Source organism: Folsomia candida, unplaced genomic scaffold (genome assembly GCF_002217175.1).
Source record: "Folsomia candida strain VU population unplaced genomic scaffold, ASM221717v1 Fcan01_Sc014, whole genome shotgun sequence".
Lineage (NCBI taxonomy): Eukaryota > Metazoa > Arthropoda > Collembola > Entomobryomorpha > Isotomidae > Folsomia > Folsomia candida.
The window spans coordinates 2,111,582-2,132,420 of NW_019091206.1; the positions used below are offsets into that span (position 1 = coordinate 2,111,582).

General features: G+C 38.2%; 3 protein-coding genes across 4 annotated transcripts; 1 reads left to right on the top strand and 2 right to left on the bottom strand.

Annotated features, from left to right (window-relative positions):
- Positions 1-339: 339 nt before the first annotated feature.
- Positions 340-6,333, bottom strand: LOC110855911 (sodium/potassium/calcium exchanger 3). Of its 2 annotated transcripts, none has more exons than XM_022104325.2 (8): positions 5,894-6,333; positions 4,326-4,547; positions 3,804-3,991; positions 2,701-2,851; positions 2,091-2,297; positions 1,370-1,582; positions 1,210-1,311; positions 340-861 (listed from the first exon to the last, which is right to left on the bottom strand). In XM_022104325.2, exons 1-8 carry the CDS (start codon positions 6,192-6,194, stop codon positions 521-523), a joined length of 1,725 nt encoding a protein of 574 aa, XP_021960017.1. In that variant the 5' UTR covers positions 6,195-6,333; the 3' UTR covers positions 340-520. The 2 variants fall into 2 exon arrangements, with proteins under 2 accessions (XP_021960017.1, XP_021960018.1); XM_022104326.2 differs by lacking the exon at positions 5,894-6,333 and adding an exon at positions 4,183-4,225 and having other exon boundaries at positions 4,326-4,506.
- A 3,967-nt stretch (positions 6,334-10,300) lies between these two features.
- LOC118437619 lies at positions 10,301-12,087 on the bottom strand. The gene is made up of 5 exons (XM_035856789.1): positions 12,082-12,087; positions 11,875-12,034; positions 11,612-11,805; positions 11,347-11,512; positions 10,301-11,248 (listed from the first exon to the last, which is right to left on the bottom strand). The coding sequence occupies exons 1-5, from the start codon at positions 12,085-12,087 to the stop codon at positions 11,082-11,084; spliced, it is 693 nt and encodes a 230-aa protein (XP_035712682.1). The 3' UTR covers positions 10,301-11,081.
- A 1,762-nt stretch (positions 12,088-13,849) lies between these two features.
- On the top strand, positions 13,850-17,301 carry LOC110856087 (subtilisin BPN'). The gene is made up of 4 exons (XM_022104528.1): positions 13,850-14,351; positions 14,729-14,929; positions 15,003-15,388; positions 17,002-17,301. The coding sequence occupies exons 1-4, from the start codon at positions 13,850-13,852 to the stop codon at positions 17,299-17,301; spliced, it is 1,389 nt and encodes a 462-aa protein (XP_021960220.1).
- Positions 17,302-20,839: the final 3,538 nt, after the last annotated feature.

Here is a 20,839-nt window from a genome sequence, read left to right on the forward strand (position 1 = left end):
CTGATACTTCCACTTTGGGGTCAATTTTATAGCCACGCATTCTTAATACAGATTGGAAACCTCGAGAGTCTGACCATGTGACCTTCAAGATTATATGTACCAAATTTGTCGGCACTTGGCAGGCGCGTTCACAAGTTACCCTTGAAATTAACTTTACACTGAATGTCTGATCACCCCTCGTACTCTAGTGATGTAAACAAAATGTTTCACGGGTTTAAGGGCAAAAACCGCAGGTCAAAGACATGCTATTTATTACTTGAATAAAAGCAACCCAATGAATTACTGTTTGGCTATGTGAATATGCATTTCACATAAATATGTCCCGAAACTGATGATAAATAGTTTTCATAAATTTTCAAATGTATCAGCTAACCGCTGACCAGTAAATTATTTTTTATTGCCAGATTTTTAACCATACAGCGTTTATCTTGACCTCACTCTCATCCACTCACGAAAATTAAGCAATTTAAAAATACAACTATAACATTTCTAACATGAAATAAATTAATAAGTAAACCTCTTAGTCTTTACACAATGGGAGGTTGACATCCATAAAGACATTAAGTTCAAACAGGGATGCCAAAGTAATCGCGATGACATAGCTGCCTAAAGCGACAAGGCCGACTTTTAAATCTATCGTGAATCTGTTGAGGGCGATCGTAACGTAGAGACCGACCATGCAGCCGATCAGGATGAACGCCGTGTAACCCAGGGCGCGCGAACTCATGACGATATAGCGTTCGTTGGCGGTCGAATCTCCGACAAGTATTAGAGTTTGAATCATCCACGGGACACCCAGACAGACCAAAATGTTGAAAATGTTTGACCCAATGGCATTGTTCATTGCCATGGTTCCCATTCCTATGAATTAAGTGGAGCGATTAAAAGAAGTACTACCCGCGTGGATAACAGCAAAGACCCGACCGATAATAACTTAACCGGTAATAATTTAATTGAGACTAGGAACCTCTATCTTAGCAACTAATTTGTTCGTGTTTCAAGTTGTTGAATAATTCATTCCGATAAAAATATTTCTACCGATAAGTCACGGTTCAGTTTTAGCGAGGTTTTCTCGGATTTTAAACAGTCAGCAAAATTATTTAGGGTCACAGTTGGTCTTTAGCAATAGTATTTTTAAAGGTGAGAAGAAATTGGTAAGAATTCTGGAAAATTCAGTTCAATGTAAGTACAAAACAGATTTCACAGTACCCCGTCTTGCAACTATAATGGAAGAAACGGCTTGTGGTACAGATGTCCCCATGGCGAAGAGCGTGATGCCCATGACAGTGTCCGGAATTCCAAAAGTCCAACCTGCATGTACATTTGTTGTTACGTAATGTGGTTTCTTACATTTGACATATTTATGTACCTATCACGGTAACCATCCAGCCGAGCAAGTAACAAAGAATCGTGTTCCAAACGATGCAGGCAAACAAAGTGACGGGAAACCATTTTCGAACAGTGGGTATTTTGCAGTCGGGCACGGTGCCCTTGTATACGAGTCGGATTGGCCAGCCGATGATGAACTTGGCCCAGTAGAAGTACGACTCGCCGTATGGAAGTGGCCAGATTGGCATTGTTGCTAAAAATAAGAGACGAAGGAATTAAATTTTATGGTAATTAACCTCCGAAAAAGATGGTAATCCTGAATCACCAGGTAATTTTATGCAAGACAAAATTGTCACCACCACCAAATTCGTGATTCTACGAAATCGGTCGCATTCTTATTATCATGCAGTGTCAATATGGTTTATTATACGCAAAATAATATTCTAATGAGTTTAGTTAGGCTAGTAAATTTAGTGATCATCTGCTATAAATCCGGTAATAATAAGTACAGGGAAATTTGAATTTATTACACTTCGGTTAAAAAAGTTGCTACTTTTTTACCATGTATAAATTCAAATTTCCCAGAATTTATCATTACCGTTTTTATAACTGATTATCACAAACTCGGTTGAATCCCATAGTGACTCCGCACGTTGGCGATTCATAAAAAAGTATTATTTTGAATGCCTGACAGGATTTAATCTACGGTAAAATTGATAACCAAAAATCATTTTAAGTCAATTTAATTTATGTATGTGCACCTTCATCAAATTCTTCAGGAATTGGTTGTTCTTCATCTTCTTCTTCATCCAACTTGCTGGGACTGCTGATCACGCTGTTTAAACTGTTTAAAGTGGAAACGGTAGTCATGCAGTTCCGAGTTTTCCCTCGCTTCCCTTGGCAACAATACTTGACACGTCGAAGCATACTTTTTACAAAGGCGTGAGTCCTTTTGTTGAAAATTATAACTGTGCTTGGTAAAATAAATGTAATTATTTGAGAAGTTATAATGTACATAAATACATGCTCCTTGATTAGCATAGCCACGACCCTCTGAAGTCACAATCTCAATCTGATATCCAGATCTATCTGGTTGTAGCCATTTTTGAATTTTATGCCGCCAAATCGTGGTCAATCTTTCTGAAATATGACCTCAATTTAACGAAATTAATGACACTGAATGACATTAAATCAACAACTGGGGGAACGGGGGACCACTCGTTGCCCAAAACAACACAATCATCAAGAATTCTCTCGTTATGAGTCTGACGTTTCCCTTAGCGGGCGAGTTATGCGGACAGAATCTGCCACTACCGAGGTCTTACATAGCTATAATAATCGCGGAGTATACAAATAAGGTGTCACACTTACCAACAATATAGGCACAATACATGAGGACGAGGACTAACCCGTCATACCAATGAACATGGTTGTCACCTAAAATTAAGGCCAAAACTCCCACGGATATGATATAGACTAAAGAATCCCTGGATAATGGGTACCACTCGATTTTAGCGCCGTTCTAGAAAATATACGGCAAAAAATTGGCTCAATGTCGCAGCTAGGTTTTGGGGAAATTCAAAAGATATATTTTTCAGAATATTTCTTGGTAGATGTTCTAATGAGGGTCTGGAACATGCACGCCATACATTTTAGATGAGCACAGATGGGCAATTATCGAGGCTCGGAAGTCGATAACTCTACTCTGCGTGGACCGAATTGGATCCAATTTTATCACGTGTTACTAGATCGATAAGCTGGTCTATACAAAAATAATTAAAGCCATGACGGTTCATGGGGGCCAGCTTCCTCCCAGGTGGTGTGAACACCTAAAATTTATGGTGTGCAAGTATCAGACCCGCGGATGAACATCTACGCTAACAATATGCTGGCAAATTATTTTTGACTTCCCAAAAAAAAGCTTACATGGTTGACAAATTGTGCACGAGTTATACCACCCGTTTAGCTAAATATGTATCTTTTACGAAAATGATAAAAATAATATTTCCATATCTAAATACGTGGCTTAAATTGTTAGTTACAATTTGCTGAGCGTGGGTTAATCAATTTAAATTTTGTACAACTTATTGTTCCCTTTTTAGCAATTTCTTTGATCTCTTATATTTGATCTTTCAATTGATAACTGACCTCAATTGACATTTGTGACATTAATTCGTGTCAATGTAAAAGGGGTAAATTAAAACGAAGTACAATTTATTGCATTCACCGAATATCTAGGACCATGAATGATATATTTTCATAGTTTTAAGGTTACTCGATAAGTCTCAGTGCCCGAATTTAAATTTATTATAATAATTCTTGTGAAATATTTGATGTCACCCAACTTTAGCTTGATTTTACCAATTAATACCAATGGATGATAAATGTCATCTGAAACCCTGGATTTTAGACTACTATGATTTTATGTGCAATTTCCAACCATTGGTTTGAAACTGTTCTACTATTTACTATACCTTTCTGCAAATTATCCCAATTGAAGCAGCTACTGCGAAGAGGTTAAACACGGATGCACCCACGATCGATGAAATGCCAAGATCTCCCTTAGCCACGAAGGTAGCGATAATATTGGTAAAAAGTTCCGGTGAAGAGTTCGATATACCAAGAATTGTACAACCGGCAATCTCACTTGGAATATTTAACGCTGGAAAATATTTAAAAAAATGACATTAGAATTTAATCCAGAAGATGGAGCATATGTATGGTCAGCAGTACAGTAGAGGAAATTGTTACCGTGTACTAACAAAAAAATATACTGTCAATGGTCAAACAACTCGGTAACATCTTTGCTACTGTGCGGTAAGGATTTATCACTATCCTGTAATAATTTCTTACCGTCTGGCAACAATGTGTCACCACCTGGTGATATCACTACTATCTAGTAACAATTTATCCTCACAATTAGACCAAGGCATCCAATAAACTGTTGTATTTGCTCTGGCGTCTGCCAGGTTGCAATGTTAAAATATTTTTCCAACCTTTCGCCATAATTTCCACGGAGGGGACAAAATAGTCATCGCAAACAATTGCAAGGGCGTAGAAGAGGTAAATGGTGACTAAAATATGTATCGTTATCCAGCCAGATTGCAGTTGAGCCTTGGTAAATAAATCTTTCGGAAATTCCTCAATCGCTGGTTCTCTGCACTCTTGAAGGGGGGAGAGCTCCTCGGTTGATGTTACCTCAGATTTTGACGCAGTTTCTATATAGTAATACATACATCGTTACCGTACAAAGGAACTACGAGGCTCTACAGTGCGGTGGGGTGTCAGATTGACCCGCGACAAATTGACGGGCACATATTGGGCCAGCAACACTTCGCGACCCAGGAGTGCATTGACCTGGTAACTTATCTGTCCGCCGACAGATCGACCCAATATATGTACCACCACTGTATATTTAATTTTATTTCATATTAAATTCGAGTCAAAAATTAGTCCAACGTTATTACAATATAAAACAAAAAAAAATTTTCGAATATTTCTACAAACTACTATATCTGAGACTACAACGTAGTCTCAGATATTTTCTGTCTCATGTATCATGTCCAATAGCAAACTCAACTATTTGTTTCAAAATTTTCTCAAAATTTGATTGGTTCATAACAGTATAAAATTTTCGAAAATATTTAAAAATTCGAAAAACTATTGCCATTGGACATGCGAAGGAACTATCTGAAACTTCAATATTATACGCACTACAATACGAACTACAGTATAAATAAATCCGATTTTTCGCGAAAATAGAGAAAAAAATGAAAAATTCAGTTGCCTTTATTGTGTATTATTGTTTTGTAAATATACAGTGGTGGTATATACATATAGCATTGGGTCAATGTGCCGCTGGGTCAATATGGCATGAAGCCAACCTGTAGCCAGGTCAACTTGCCGCATGTCAATATGACGAGGTCAATTTGACACCCAATCCTACAGAGCTGGCTATATTTTAATTTGTTTCAAAAACGGTAATAATATTAACATACAAAATTTCGGGAAAGTTGTCCTACGGTGCAAAATTTGTTACTCTACATCAAGAAATGAGTCAAATTTCCAGGAATTTATTATTACCGTTTTTATAACATATTATCACCGAACCGGTTGAGCCCCGTAATTACTCTGCATCCAATTCATCTTAATATTATTCTTAGTTGACATTTTCCAAAATGATAAAAATAAATTTGGCAAATAAATAGATTGCATGCTTGAATTTATTACCCAATTGCAGTAAGACTAATACCAACCTGGTGACAAATTTTAACTAGTATCGGTGCATCGATATAAAATTCCGCACGTGGATGACTTATTACTACGTTATCTATCTACGTTATCTGCAGGCAGATAGATAAGAAAGCCAAACCATGAAGAGTATAACGAGCAAAACAAAACAATTGCGGACCAATAAACCATTTATTACACGATTAATCCAATCCTGTAATAAATCCTAAACTCTGATAAACTCGTTACACGATTAACGGTCAGATGAATTGTTGTACATACAAAATAAATTTTTGCGCATTTAAAAATTGTACATCTAATTAAAATTCCTTACGCTCTTCTTCGTTAGCCACGTCGTCCACTCCGTCCAATCCTTTAATCCCTGGGAGCACATCGACCGCACCCCTCAAACCTTCGAACCCCTCGAATTGTTTGATTTTTGCCTCGCCAAAATTGTCCTCGGGCTGCATCGTCGCCGTCCATCCAGCATCGTCCAAGGAGCCGATCGCATTTTGCAAAACCTTCGCACTAGCTAAAAGCTCGAGTGCGGAAATTGTGCGGGTCTTCGTAGCCTGCGCCCCGATCGAGAGGAGAACAACAAGTAGGGCCAAAATGGGACGGGTGACTGGCAACATTTTGAGGGGACGGATTTTAATTTAAATTTCTTAAAATGCTTTCTCGAGAGAAATAAAATGTTGTGCTGGGTGAGGTAGATGGACTTGACTGACTGGCAGGACGTTAGGATGGCAGAGGCTTGTGATGTGGGGATTATTAAAGTATTATCGAGTTGCGATGGAATTGCGAAGTTCAGGTTGAGTAACGAGATGATTACTTACCTTACGTGTACAAAACTTTAGTCAGGTGTGAATAAGCTGGATATCAGTGGTAAATATAATCATAAATCCAGCCTGGTAAATTAATTTAATAACACAACGTACATATGCCTTATCGGTGGATGTTATCGCAATAAATGTGAAGTTGACTTTTTTTTATTGCACAGTGATGCAAGATTTTTAAAAATTTCTTAAAATTCAAACATTGCATATTTTGGATATTTTGGATATAATCAAACATTATGTGGCACAGGGATTATAAAAATAAAAGTTTCACTGCAACACGTCCCCAGGGGGAGGGGAGTTTTCTCCCCAGTATCCCATTGTTGAGTTAGATGAAAACTGTCGACGGCGTTGAATTCGCCTTGATTGTACATGACGAAATGAAGGATATCATTATTTCGAAATTCGTCATAGTTGCTGATTTATTCGGGCGCAAAAGTTTCCCAGGGCATGACATTCATGGCCATCTTTGACCGTGTTGCGACGCACTTGGGGGATAGGTTTGTTTGTTTGTTTGTTTGTTTATTGTTTATTAAAATGTCGCGGATCATCAGTTGACACTGCTTTTCAGATCAAGACACGGTGAGCGTGGGACCATATGTCACTCTACTTTAACTACAAGAGCCAAAAATCAAATCTCTGTGAGTTATTGAGACGACGACAGTAAAAAAAATTGCACACAAATAGCCGAAAAATATTGTACAAAAATACGAATTTAGAATTGTTTGGATTTTCATACTTTTCAATTTTGCTAGGCCAATAGTCATTACAAACTCTTATATTAATGTGCTGGTATTAAGGGACACATTGTTTCGAGAGACCCGACTGTCTTTTTAATATTTCTCGACTATATTGTGCTAGTTGGTACTGTCGTCGTCTCAATTCCCCAACCCAATATTTCTGAAACGCGTAAAATTCGCAGCGAGTAATTTTTTGGTTCTTGTAGTTTACGTAGAGCAGAATTAGATCCCATATTTGGCTTCGTGTCGCAATACGGTCCAAAATGGACCAGTATTTCGTATCCTTTGAAACTTTGCAAACTAAGGTGAGACGAGGGTAGAAAGAATTAGGGACGTAATCGCTGAATTTTCTGCGACCACCAAGCAGAGCTTCCGACACATCTCGCATCTAGTTTTAAACCGTTTTGGCCAAACCAAATATTGCGTTATACCAATGACTCGTTTTCAAAGCAGTCATAACTGGAAACCTGGAGACTGGAACTTGAAGTGGAAAGATATGATGTCAATATCTCAATGCAACTGTCACATCCTCCACAATCTGACAATCAAACAAAATAATTATATGCATAATCATTTTGTCACAAAATAATTATAGATAATCATTTTGTCACAAAATAGAAGCATTGTCATTTGAAAGTTATTTATTTACCATTAGAGTGCGTGTTGAATATAAAAACTAAAATTTTGGCAGGTTTGACAAAAAACTATGGTTAAATACGTCGAATCGCTTTGCCTACCAAAATGTTAATCTCGCACGTAGGTTAGGAACAAGCTTCGCGTTTACATATGTAAATATAAACAACAGTGCAGTATCGCCAACACGGCACGTGTTGCACGAGACAAACCATGTCGACGTACATAGTTCGTCATCGACAACGAGTATTCCGGCCAGTTATAGCTGGCCCGAGCGTAACAATATGCGTCCGTCAGTAAAAACTTGTCCTGAATAATGAAAACTCTCTTGATTAGCATATGTAACGTAAAATCTCTAATATTTAGAGACTTCCGGCCACTATTTAAAATTTGGATTTTGAGACCAGGCCTCAATTGGAGACCGGCAAAAATTGTAGGCCCGGCCTATACTGTGATTCATAAATTTTTGACCCGGCAAGAATTAGAGACCAGCCATCCAGAAATTTCCAAGAACGATCACAACAATTTACATTATTACATATAATATGATTGAATCTGGATGTACAGTAGGCGCTGACTATAATTGGAGTAATATAGAGGCCCGGACACAATAAGAGACCCGGTGTATAAACCGTTTTACAGCATTTTTGACCCGGCCACAATTGGACACCCGGCTATTAGTAGATACCGGCCTCCATTAGAGATTTTACGGTATGTCATGAATGAAATCCAGCAACAGACTGAAATCCAGCAACAGACATAATTTAGTGGCGTAAGCTAAGTTCTTAAAATTCTTCATTTAATGTCCTATAATATTGTCAGTGCTTATAAATGTGCTTTAAAATACCAAAATTTAACAGTCTTTGACTTTTAATAATCTAAGAATAAGAATTATGCTGAACTTTTAAATTTTGACGGAGATTCTCAGGGAAGCCGAATTTTGTCTTGAAAGGTCACCGCTCAGGCATTGAAGGTCAGGAAGCAGATTCCTCCTTTGTGATATGTTTCCAGGACTGCTAAGCTTTTTGGTGTAGGGGTTACAATAGTTTTCGAATTTTGTCCCACTCCCAGGGTCTGGGGTATTCAAATTTTGAATTTCAAAAGGCTCATTAAGCAGTCCCCGGTGTGCACAGAGAATACGTATCGAACGCGATATCAATTCGACGGCCGAGTTCGATTCGCCTTCGTGTTTGTCGCCTCGGAACTTACGGTCCGCATGCAAGAAACGAATCTGAGTCGCATGCTAGGAACGGTGGCAGGTCGAATGCGAGACATCGAATTCGTTTAGTACATGGGAAAATGCATGCGTTTCTCATACTGTTTGTTGACTGTGTTGCTAATGCGGTTTTCATTCGGACATAAGTACTCAAATTTTATATTTATTCTTTTTATTTTATTGTATGCAAAAGTGGAATACAAACAACTTTGTCAGATAAATACATTCGAAAATATGTACATACAATATCGCTTGCATTAATAACAATTGTAAACTTATCAGAAAGCTTCTCTACCACAAAAATTCCTAACAAAGAACTATCCATAGGATACTCATCTAGTTTACTACGAATTATATATTTTTGTGCCTCAAATCTTACATTCTCATTTTTGCATTTAGTAAGCAAATTTGTTAAAACTAATATATCTCCTGATTTATGCAAGAAGCAATTGTCACCTATTTTACACGCGTGTTCAAACCATAGTGAATTATTTTTGTCAGGTTCTTTATCTTCCCTTTCCAAACTTTGCATTTCCAAAACTCTTTTTGCAACCTGTTGCAGTTTGAAATTATGCGAATGCAACATGTGTTTGATTTTCTGCATAAAGTTTTCAAAGGGGAAAGTACTTGCTATCAAGCTATCAAGATTCCCGTAATTTACTGCATCGATATTTATGTGTAAGAGATTGTGCACATTGTATATTAGGAACTCGCGTCCATAAAGTGCACAACAATTTTCAACAAATTTACAAAGATAAGATTTTGCTAAACTGTTCCACTCAGGCTCAGAAGCATTAGAAGATAACAATATGAAAATGGCACAGTGAAATAACAAAAAACATTTATATTGCTTTCTATCTATTATCCCTTTTAAAGCAACAACTCCTGTATAAAGCAGAAAAGTTCTAAACTCCGTAGCTTTAAAGTGATCAATTTCAACAAGAGACCTTGGCTTTCTTTGAAAGCTTGAAGGAAAGAATGGTCTGAGTCGAAGTAGACGTTTGGATATTAATAAAACGTCCCTACTTGGTAATCTATGTGGTAGCTTTCCTTTTACCCACATCCTTAGTAATTTTCGGGTTACGCCCAAGCACACCAGGTGCATGTAATCCAGAGGTACCTGACTAACTAAACCAATTGAAATACATTTTAGTATTGTTTCCCCATTATGATGATCCTCATCGATCATTTCTTCAAATGACAAATCAGATCGGGGATTGCAATTTGAATCATGGTAAATTACCCTACCACTCCACGTACCCTCTTCATTACACCGTTCACACCCATAATAAGCATTATGTGCTTTACAATTTTTCAGAAAACTGCGAGCTGGAGCATCAGCAAGAATGGCAGAAATTCGAAAAGAAAATGGCTTCCCAGCAACAATACAATTCTCTTCCAATTCTTTGCATTCTTGCACAAAGGGTTGAAGGAACTGTTGGTCGGTAGGTTTAGAATTTCCATAATACAAAGCAATAACAAATGGAGTTTGGCATTGGCTTTGATCAAGAACTCCTAAAACAGGCCAGAATTGTTTGTTATTGCTTTTGGAGACAGGTATCCCATCCACTCCAATCCTTACGCTAAGCAATGGATGAGGTACCTGGTTCTGAAGCTTAATATGTATTGGGGAGCTAAATTGTGACAATGGACGAAGACCAGCTAGAAAACGATCTGTTACGCCACTCATAATACCAAAATAGACAAAAGACCCACCACTAGCTTGTTGAACATTAACCAATCGAGTTGTTTCCATTAAAGTCCTTGGATCAAGGGGTAAATCGCAAGGAATGTTATGACCATGTATAATTTTTAGTAAATCTCTAAGACAACTGTGGTTTACATTATGCTTTAAAACCCAGCTCCTAATTTCCTGGCCAATAGGGACAATTGTTTCTTGTGACATATCGATATACAATTCGTTTTCGTCTTCTATATTAATATTAGTTTGTGATGAAGCTAGACCTGAATTTAAATGATTTACATTTTTATCTAAACAATCTGTATGAGAATAACAATTAATATTCCGTGTATTAGTATTTGTACTTTTAAAACTATTCGCGCTCGGGGCACCTCGCATTTTTTCTAACAACCTCTTCAGTTGTTCTCGTCGTTTTCGTTGTTGGGAACGGAGAGACTTCGCGACGCGCCCAGACATCTTGTTTCCGCCCTCGAGTCGCTTTTATTTTTGACCCATTTCTTAATTGCAGCTTCCGCCTTTGCAGTTGTAAATTGCTCACCACCACTAGTTGCCCGAACACTACCTAAATAGTTAATAAATTATTTCATTATTACTGACCGTAACATTATTTATATTATCCTCATTAGTTTTTTATAAAATAGAAGGTAACTGCCTGCTTACTATTGATCAAATCTATAAGCCCGGAATCACGAAAACCACGCAAGACCCCTTTTCCCACCCCCGTTAAAGTTACAATTTTGGCAATATTCTTAGCAAACAGATAATCCAAAACGCGTTTGCTTATCTCCTCGGAGTTTGCTCCGCCCAAAATCCTTAGTTTCGCAACCTAGTTAACCGTTCAAAAATATTAAATAAATTTTTCAGCCCGTATCACCAAATAATTTTCCGTGTGACATATCATGTGCCGCAAGTTCAAACAGCTTACCAACTTTATTTTGTTCTCTCGAGTTTTTATCCACTCTGACAACTTGTCAAAATTCTCAATAGTAGTCACAGGGAGAGTTGGGTGGTCGCATGCTATCTCCTCAACTATGCCACCTACGAGGTTCGACCGCCGCAGCAATTCCTCCAAATTCCCGTTAATTTTTACGAGGTTTTCCGCCACTGTCAATTGTAAATCTGTAAAAGGAGAAATTACAAATGGTATTTGCAAATTTGATGAGGCACAATTTTAACACTCATGTTTACTTTTAAGCTCTGTTTTTATGTTTTCAAGTTCTTGAAGGGGGACGACAACATAATTCGAAACATCATCAACTACTTCTATTTGTAGCTCACTCGATCCACCCTCCTGGCCATTAATCTCCACGTTGTCGTCGTCTGGTGCAGTATCTGTATTTGACGGAATCTCGGATTCTAATCGAAAGCAAAATTAACAGTGTGTTATTATATTACATGCATACTAATACTTGAAAAAATGCACTTAGAATTGATAAAATTATGGCATAATGCTCACCACCTAAATTTAAAAAGTTGGTCGTTTTCTTCCTCGTTCGATGAGAGACTGTCCGATTCCTGGTCGGCAGAAAACGATGCTGGCTTTTTAACTTGAATCTTCTTACGACGGGGTTTTGTCTTGGAAAAGTGGGGGCTCTCGGGCGCTGACGAGTCGACCTCCGACTGAAATTGAGCCTTGTCACGGTAGCGGTTAGCTTCTTCTAAAGAGTCTATAAAAAACAAAGAATTTCTTAATTTAATTATTAAAATTTAATTACTTTGAATCGTTAAATGAATGTTTACAAAATTTCTACAAAAATTTTATTTAGTTTAAATTACCTGCAAATTTTATATGTTTACAAGGATACTTTGGCCAGGCTTTTTCAGGCGGTGCAAAAGTCTTTAATTTGTCGGCAGCACAGGGTCCAGAAGGCCAAGCGCAGTATATAAAGCGTGCATCTAGCCAAGAAGTCAAAACCGTTGCTACTTTTTTCTCTTTATAAAAATTCACAACTGAAAATTTTGCACTTGCCATTGTGGATAAGATGGAGGCAGATGAGTGAATGAAAGAGCGAGCCGCATGGAGTGGATCAAGTTTCCCTCTAATTCTTTATAAAAATGCTATTCGTATTCGGAATGAATGAGAAAAAATGAGGTGCGATTTTGATGCGTTAATCAGTGTATGATATGAATTCGATCGTGAGAAAGTCCACGGGATCCAAAACACTCCTATATCGTATTCTATCCGCATTCGATATGACGCCAACGAACGTATTCGTTTTCAGGTTCTTTATTTGCATGCTAAACGAATGCGCTTATAATACGATAAATCGAATCGAATCGAATCGAACGTATATCGAATTAACGCAATGCGAAGAGCATTCGATACGCAATCTTGTGCATACCGGGTCACGACTACCCGTTTTTCAAAATGTTGTCTTACAAACCCCATTGGTTAATGAATTTATGTATGTATGTTTGTATAGTTTAGGTACTTCGGTAATGCAGATGTTCAATTCATCGGAAATGGTACAAACAATACAGCGGATGAAACGCATTAATATGATTTACATAAATCGATTTTAATGAATTTATTGTTTTCAAATGATGGTTGGAATAGAATAAATCAATTGCACCATTAAAATTTTATTCTTGAAATCAATTTCAGCCAATGGCCCATTTGCGGATGTCCCGGTTCTACTTGCTAAAACATGCTGTAATTAAATTTTACATAACTGTCGGGGAAGTCCATTAACTTAATTCTAAACTAGCCGACTTTACTGGTGTGAACTATGCTCATAATTGTTAGTCTAAGGTGAGGTTCAGATACATATTTACACTATAAAAAAGACAAAATTCAAAATCTAAAAAAATGGAGAATGCATTTTTGAAAAATCAACTAGGTAATTTTAGGGATAAGTGTTTTCGAATCTTTTAAATCGCGCCAAAATTCGAAAAGTTATAGCGTTTTGAAAATATGAAATTTTCTCTGATTTTTAAAAAATCCGTCATGCAGTCAAAAAAGCGCATTCATCCCAAAACCAAAACACGTGTCTACTTATTTTTGACCCTTAACAAGCTAAAATTGATCCTGCCGAAATCCGAGGTAACCCGCGGACACCTTCGCATTGTAAGTATGTTCGTATGTATGTGCACACACATGCACTCTTCTTCATTTAATTCACTTAACTAACTAAATATGTAAATAAATACATTACAATTCTCGATGAGTCCTCAATCCAGGAGGATCTCGCTGTGCAGCGTCACCCTAATACTGGCAGCTTTCTGCAACTGTTCAAACTCCGCGCGCTCTGGATCCATTTGTACTCAGCTTTTATTCAAATTGAAGAATGGTGACAAGGCCGACGTCATGCTGGAGCTGCCCTCCCTTTTTAGTAAAGTTATGCGCAATCCAGCCTTAAAATTTCTGATCGGGGCTGCCAAAGCGGGTATGATGAAGGCCTTAATGAAACAAGCCACCGCTGCGTCACAAGCACCCTTCATGGCGGTCATCAGAGGACTTGGAATATCCAAATCAGCCACCCCATTTTGGATCTCGAACCACATCGGTTTAAACAATGTGGATTTGAAAGCCGTTCGAATTCTGGGAGCTCTCCCGGGTGTTTTCCACATTCGAGAACAGTTTGTCGCCACGATTGATCCGGTAGAGGTTGGCAGTGATCCCATTCACAAGCGGGAAATTCGACAAATTAAGGCACAATGGGGAGGTAAATATGTTCAGAAAGTTCATTTTTTTTTACAAAAATTCAGATGCACAATTTTTGTAATTGGATGTCAAAGATACGCTCTGTGTTCTCATTAGAGATGCGATTTTACCTTTAACTCTAATTAGAGAGCTTGAGGGAGTGGGAAATAGAGTTAGTGGTTGATATTTTTGGTGCAAATTAGAAGCGACGAGAGTGAGATGTAAAAATTTGAGAACTTTTTTGGAGCAGAGCTAGAGCTAAATAGAGGAAAAATAACAGTAATTTTTTAGAAGAGACGAGAGTTAGAAGTATGTAATAAATTGAGGATTTTTTAGACGTGAGTTAGAGGTTAATAAAAAATTGCATCTCTGGTTTTCATATTTCGCTTTCGTTTACAGTTTCAAAGATAGGAGCCCCGTCCGTATGGGGGAAAACTAAGGGAGAAAATATCGTCGTGGCAACCATTGATAGCGGCGTGTATGCTGGACACGAGGCTTTGAAAGATAACTATGCCGGCAAATGGTTGGACGCTTCTGGAGAGAGTAATTCGACCACACCAATCGATACGAACAAGTACGGTCATGGGACCCACGTGATGGGTGAGAATGCGAACAATTTCATCAACTAGATCTAAGATTTGGGTACCATTCTACCCCAATTTTAAATAATTAGGGATCATCTGCGGTCGGACGAAAGGAATCGGCGTTGCCCCGGGTGCAAAATGGATAGCGTGCAAAGCATTTCTAGCTAACGGGTCCAGCAAGGAAATTGCTTTTAGGATTTGTGGGCAATGGATCTTCCAGCAGAGGCCGCACATCGTGAGCAACAGTTGGGTGGGTGGAAGTGGGAATTCCGAGTTCGGTGATATCATCCAAAGTTGGAGGGAGGTTGGAATCATCCCGATTTTTGCCATAGGAAATCACGGCGACCTTTGTAGGAGTGCAGGTTCTCCAGGAGATCAGCCAAATGTTATCTCGGTCGGGTCGACAAGCATCAATGATACCATGAGTAAAACTAGTGGGAGGGGTTTTGCTAAAAGTGGTGCTATTAAACCGGAGGTTGGTCGAATCTTCAGATATTTTAGTAGTGTTCCGCACTAATCGGGATTCATACAGAATACTACCAAAAAAATAGATTCTTTAACACTAACTACGTCAATGTGTGACTTAACCTCATGGATATGGATGTTAAATTTTATGAAAAGCTGTTCGCTGCCAATTGCGAATTTTTCTGTAATCCGAAAACTCAAAAAATCGGAAAATTCCACTTTTTAAGATTACGTTGATATAGAAAAGTTCATGATTTTGGCTGGGAATTGTCACAGAAGCACCACCATTTCTTACGGAATTTTCCACTTTTTTCCCATCGAGTTTTTCAACTGTTCCCATTTTCATGCATGATTTTGGTAATCAATAGCAAATTTTAAAATTAAGTAAAAGTTTACCATATGACGCATTTGGTCGTCAAGTGCCATCAAGGAAAATACCTCATATGGTGAATTTGGTCTAAATGAGGTTAACCTAGATGGTTGAGGCTTTACTACCACCAGGGTTCCTAAGACCCGACCCAAACGACAATAAAACCCGACCCATGGGTTTTTGCGGGTTTTTGGGTTTTATGGGTTTTTGGGTCTTGGGTTTTTCATGTTATTATAATGCCAGGTAATTATGAAGCAAATTAAGCAGACAATTAACACCGTTTTACTTATTTCACCTATAATGTACTTGCAAAATAATAAGTGCTTGAGTACCTGAAATAGCGAGTATCTGTGACAATGATAAACTAAGATTCACGTTGATTTCGCATGTGTAGGGTAGTTGCTTGCGCTGTCCGCTCATTTTGATAATTGTACGTTGTAACAAATATGAAATGTTAAATAATAAGATAAAACACTGAAAGAAATAGAAAAATACTTCGATCAGATGATGGAGAGAATAATAAATGCACGAATCCTGATGCCTGATTGCATTTTAAAAAACCCAAGACCCAAATGGGTCGGGTCAGTGAAAAATTTGGGTCGGGTCCGACCCAAAAACCCACCCAAAAACCCGACCCACAAAAACCCGACCCAGGAACCCTGACTACCACGTGGGGCGAAATTTTTCCGATCTGCTTCCAACTATTAACCATTTTGTGTTGAAATTATTATATCTCGATGAAATTTCGTCCCATGGTAATAAGGTCTTAAATCATGAAGGTTTGGTGACATATCTACACCGTTAAAGTTTGTTTAGCATGCACACACTCAAACATAATTCAATGACCAAACAATCAATTCAACATATTAACCTCATTGAGACCAAATTCACATACGTATTTTCCTTGCCCTCACAGGACGACCAAATTTGTCGCATCATGTGTTCTTATTTAATTTGAAAATTTACCATTGACTACGAGACAAAATCAGGAATAAAAACAGGAATAGTTAAACAAATCGATGGAAAAAGTGTAAAATTCCATAGGAAATAGTGACCACTTCGTTCTGTGACCATTTAATGCCAAAATTTTGAACTTTTTCTATATGTATCAACACAATGTTAAAACGTGGATTCTCGAGCTTTTTTAAGTTCTTGGAATACACAAAAGTTTGAAATTGGTAGCGAACGACTTTTCAAGAAATGTAACGTCAGTATCCAAAAGGTTAACCAATATTGTATACCATATTACTCAGGTAACTGCTCCCGGGGTGGACATTTACTCTGCCTGGTTCGACAGCAATAGAAAAACTAACCTTTACAGTGTCATGTCGGGAACGAGTATGGCCTGTCCCAATGCTGGGGCGGTTGCTTTAATGCTCTCTGCTAACCCGTCGTGGAAATTTGATGATGTATTGTCCGCGTTAAAAAATACGGCAGACCGACCACCCGTGGATGCCAAGGACTTGGCCTGTGGGAACACCACGACGTCAAATTATCCAAATAATGCTTTCGGATGGGGTAGAATTAATGTTAAGAAGGCGCTTGGGATGTAAATTTCAAAAATATTTTTGCCAGGATGAAATAAATATTAATTATATTAAGAGAATGTTGGGTTAGACGGTTGATTGTGCTTTTGCAGTGTTTGTAGCTAGGAGTTACGCTACGCTTCCTTGAAAGTTCCCCGTCTCAATAATATCCCAGTCAGTCTTTATACCTTTCTTGCACTGCACCGGAAAAAATTGCAACAAATACAAGTGCAAGAACTTGTCAGAAATATGCGCCACCTAGAGGCACACACTTTGTAGTACACTTAATTATTGGGATTGCTCGCTAGATGACGCCTATTTCTTGCACTTCGTGTATTTCTTGCACCGACATTCAGGCGAATAAAAACAATTTCTTTTAGTAATTTCTTGCAAGTGGTTTTCTCACGGCAAACACTGCCCAGACATCTCGTAGTTTCTGAAGGGTTACGTTAAGATGTTAAGATGAAATGTGTGTAACGGAAAAAATCACATTTTTTATGCAAATATGATAAAATAATCATCTTCGAGGTCGCACATACATACTAGCTTCGCCTGTGTGCAAAGCGGTCATTTTATTGACATCATATCATCCGCGTTGAAATTTTATGACAAGCATACATAAATACGTACAAGATTTGTAGATTTATCAAATAAATTTACTTTCTAATCTGTTCATAAATTTTGACAAATAAACAAATTCCACAACTTTTTAACTAAGGAAGACGTGCAAAGAATCAAGGAGTGAATCTGTTGGTAAATATGGCGGGAAAATGATTAAATCCGTCAATTAATTAATCAAAGGTAGGTTTGACTGAATACATGTCTGAATTTGCGCTATGTCTGACCACGCAAATAGGGTAAAGTACATATTTTACTTAAAACAATGGGCATGTTTATGAATATTGTATTCATCCAAGAGACGAAAATGTTCTTCGCATTTAACCAAACAAAATTATTATTCCCATTTTAGCCAAACAATATTATGTATTCCGACGCAAGCATTGAAATATGCTACCCAAGCCTTCATGTAAGTGATACATGACTGGCTAGTAGCCAGTGGCTACGCTCGAATTCTGTCTGTCATTTTGTAAAAATGCTTAAAATTCTATGGCTTTTTGCCAGTGCGCGATCAGGAGTTGGCCACATTCGTGGGCATAGTCACCAACTTTAAGTTGGTGACTACATATTCGTCACAGCTATCGGAGACTTTCCAACCAAATATGTCGTTCCAGTCGGTCCTCCACGTGGTCAATATGCAGCTCAATTTTTTGGCCAAATTCGGCATCCGGGTCATCCATTTCGACCCAAAGGGATATCAATTCTACCCAGCTTGCCCAACATTTTGGAGCCGTACTAAAATCGGTCTCGCTATCACCACCATTATAATTCACGTGTTGACCGGATGTCATACAATTTTTCTGCGAAACGATGACCGAAAAATATTTGTAGAGTTGTTCACGACTGCATTTGCTCCTGGTTTGGTAATAAGTTCGAGTATTCTGTGTTATCCGAAAACTTTTGTATATTTGATGAATACGATGCTCCACTTTGAAGATAAATGTTTCCAAAAGATGGGTAAGTTTGGCAAATTGATCGCATAGTTTGCAATTTATAGTGTATTATTTATGGCACCTTTTCCATGTTTCTTACACAGCAGTGCAAGAAATTGCAAGTAATGCGAGGTGCAAGAAATGCAAGGAATAGGCCCCACCTAGCGGTTCGCCCTTTGTACAACACTTACAATTAGTTATAGAGATTATCCGCTCGATGTTGCCTATGTCTTCGATCTCTTGTATTTTTCAGTTACATTTAAATGACTAAAAACAATTTCTTGCAGTAATTTCTCGCAAATCTTATAAATCTTGCAGGCTACCCGCCTATCTGTGAAATAGCCTTCCTGTCTCAGTGGTCCCTTGCTTTACGAATGTGCGCCTGGTCCAGTCTACTCATCTCAGCCTTCGTGCCGTTTGGAATGGTGATGATAACATTTTATAACCCGAACATCCCGCCTTTCATCGGATCCCTATTGCCAACCTGGAGCGAGGATGCCACCCTCTCCGTTGTATTTCTACACATGGCAGTAATTTTGTTTCAAGCCTGGGTCTTCTACGCTTTGTCCATTGCCATCTGCCTGAACGTTGGACAAATCTTGTTTGCAATTCTGCTACACGTGACCATGTACACCACCGCGCTAAGCAGGTCAGCTCGGTGCATTTTGTAGTTAATTACATAGAGGGTACTCACAATCTTCGCATCCGTCGCATCGCAACTTAATTTGCGACTTTGCGAAGACCAAATAATGCGGATGACACTTCGAAAATATTTTTTTCGCAGACTAATTGTTTATTTCACCAAATACTTTCAACACCAAGGCCACGATGACCGCTATGAACCGCATTTGCGAAATAAAAACATTGAGGTTGGGTGTAGTAAATTTTGAGTACATTTGCCAAACTTAGTTCCCACATGAAACTTTCATGATGAAAGTTTGCTAAAATTCCCAAATTCGCAAATTTTGGTGAGAACTGATGTTTGCGACGATATTGTGAGTAAACTCATAAAGGTGAATTCCAAGTTTGTTCCGGGATATGTACATGTATTCGGCATATCGTGTTATTGCAGGTTTCTGAAATTCAGTTCCACCAAACTCACCAAAATTCCAGTAATATTCTACCAGCAACTCGAGATCGTAGTACTTCACATAAACCTATCTTACCGACGTATCGTTCTTCCCGCCATTTTGTTCTATGCCGTGTCGGTAAACGTATTCTGCACTTATTTAACCCTGGCAAACAAACTTGATCTCCTGGAGCACATTGGGAATGCAATTTTCCCCATAATGGCGGCAGAGACGGGACTGGCCCTGTTCGGGTTTGGATTAATTGCTGCCTTGGCGAATAAGCGGTCAAGCAGGTGCATCAATCAGATGAAATCTGCCCCCTCCTCGAAAGCTTTTCGGGACGGGGTTATTCTTAAGAAAACCGTGGGTGGATTAGTCCCACTAAAAATTAGATATGGAAATAATTTCGTCTCAGTGTATAGTCCCTTAGTAATGAATGCATTCTGCACCAAGGGTACTGCTCGCTTGTTAATTATGGATTAAGGAGGGTAATTTCTCACAAGGTTGCCGTTTTCATCCGACATTATTCTATTGGATCGGATAGGATAATCTTGGATAATCAAAAATCACTGTCGGATAGTATCTGAAGATACTCACGGATATCCGATAAGACACATGATGTTTTAAAAGTATTTCTCTTATTTTAGTGCAGTTTTTTAAATTTTCTTAACCTGCATTGCAGGTGAAGAAGAATATAAGGAAATCGTGCATTTTATACATCATTTTGTTCCAATATTAGTTAAACGACGACACCAGGCTCCATCTACTGTATCCTTGGAGAATTTCTAAATAGGGTAACGTCAGTTTAAAATTTCTAGAAATTTTTTTTACAGATCTTAAAATTCGAGAATGTGTATGTGTGCATTGTGGTGGGAAAGTTTTGTTGTCAAGCAAAATTTGATTTTGTCAAGCAAGACAAAATAGTCGGATCCATCATAAAATACA

What these genes read in the sequence shown, in the direction of transcription:
- LOC110855911 (XM_022104325.2), bottom strand. Translation starts at nt 6,194, where the DNA reads ATGTTGCCAGTCACCCGTCCCATTTTGGCCCTACTTGTTGTTCTCCTC. An exon ending in CGTGGCTAACGAAGAAGAGC is followed by an intron (nt 4,548 to 5,893) that starts GTAAGGAATTTT and finishes ATTACTATATAG; the next exon opens with AAACTGCGTCAAAATCTGAG. An exon ending in GTATTGTGCCTATATTGTTG is followed by an intron (nt 2,298 to 2,700) that starts GTAAGTGTGACA and finishes TACCAAGCACAG; the next exon opens with TTATAATTTTCAACAAAAGG.
- LOC118437619 (XM_035856789.1), bottom strand. An exon ending in CATAAAAACAGAGCTTAAAA is followed by an intron (nt 11,806 to 11,874) that starts GTAAACATGAGT and finishes CTCCTTTTACAG; the next exon opens with ATTTACAATTGACAGTGGCG. An exon ending in GAGAGAACAAAATAAAGTTG is followed by an intron (nt 11,513 to 11,611) that starts GTAAGCTGTTTG and finishes ACGGTTAACTAG; the next exon opens with GTTGCGAAACTAAGGATTTT.
- LOC110856087 (XM_022104528.1), top strand. Translation starts at nt 13,850, where the DNA reads ATGAGTCCTCAATCCAGGAGGATCTCGCTGTGCAGCGTCACCCTAATA. An exon ending in AATTAAGGCACAATGGGGAG is followed by an intron (nt 14,352 to 14,728) that starts GTAAATATGTTC and finishes TTTCGTTTACAG; the next exon opens with TTTCAAAGATAGGAGCCCCG. An exon ending in TCATGGGACCCACGTGATGG is followed by an intron (nt 14,930 to 15,002) that starts GTGAGAATGCGA and finishes TTAAATAATTAG; the next exon opens with GGATCATCTGCGGTCGGACG.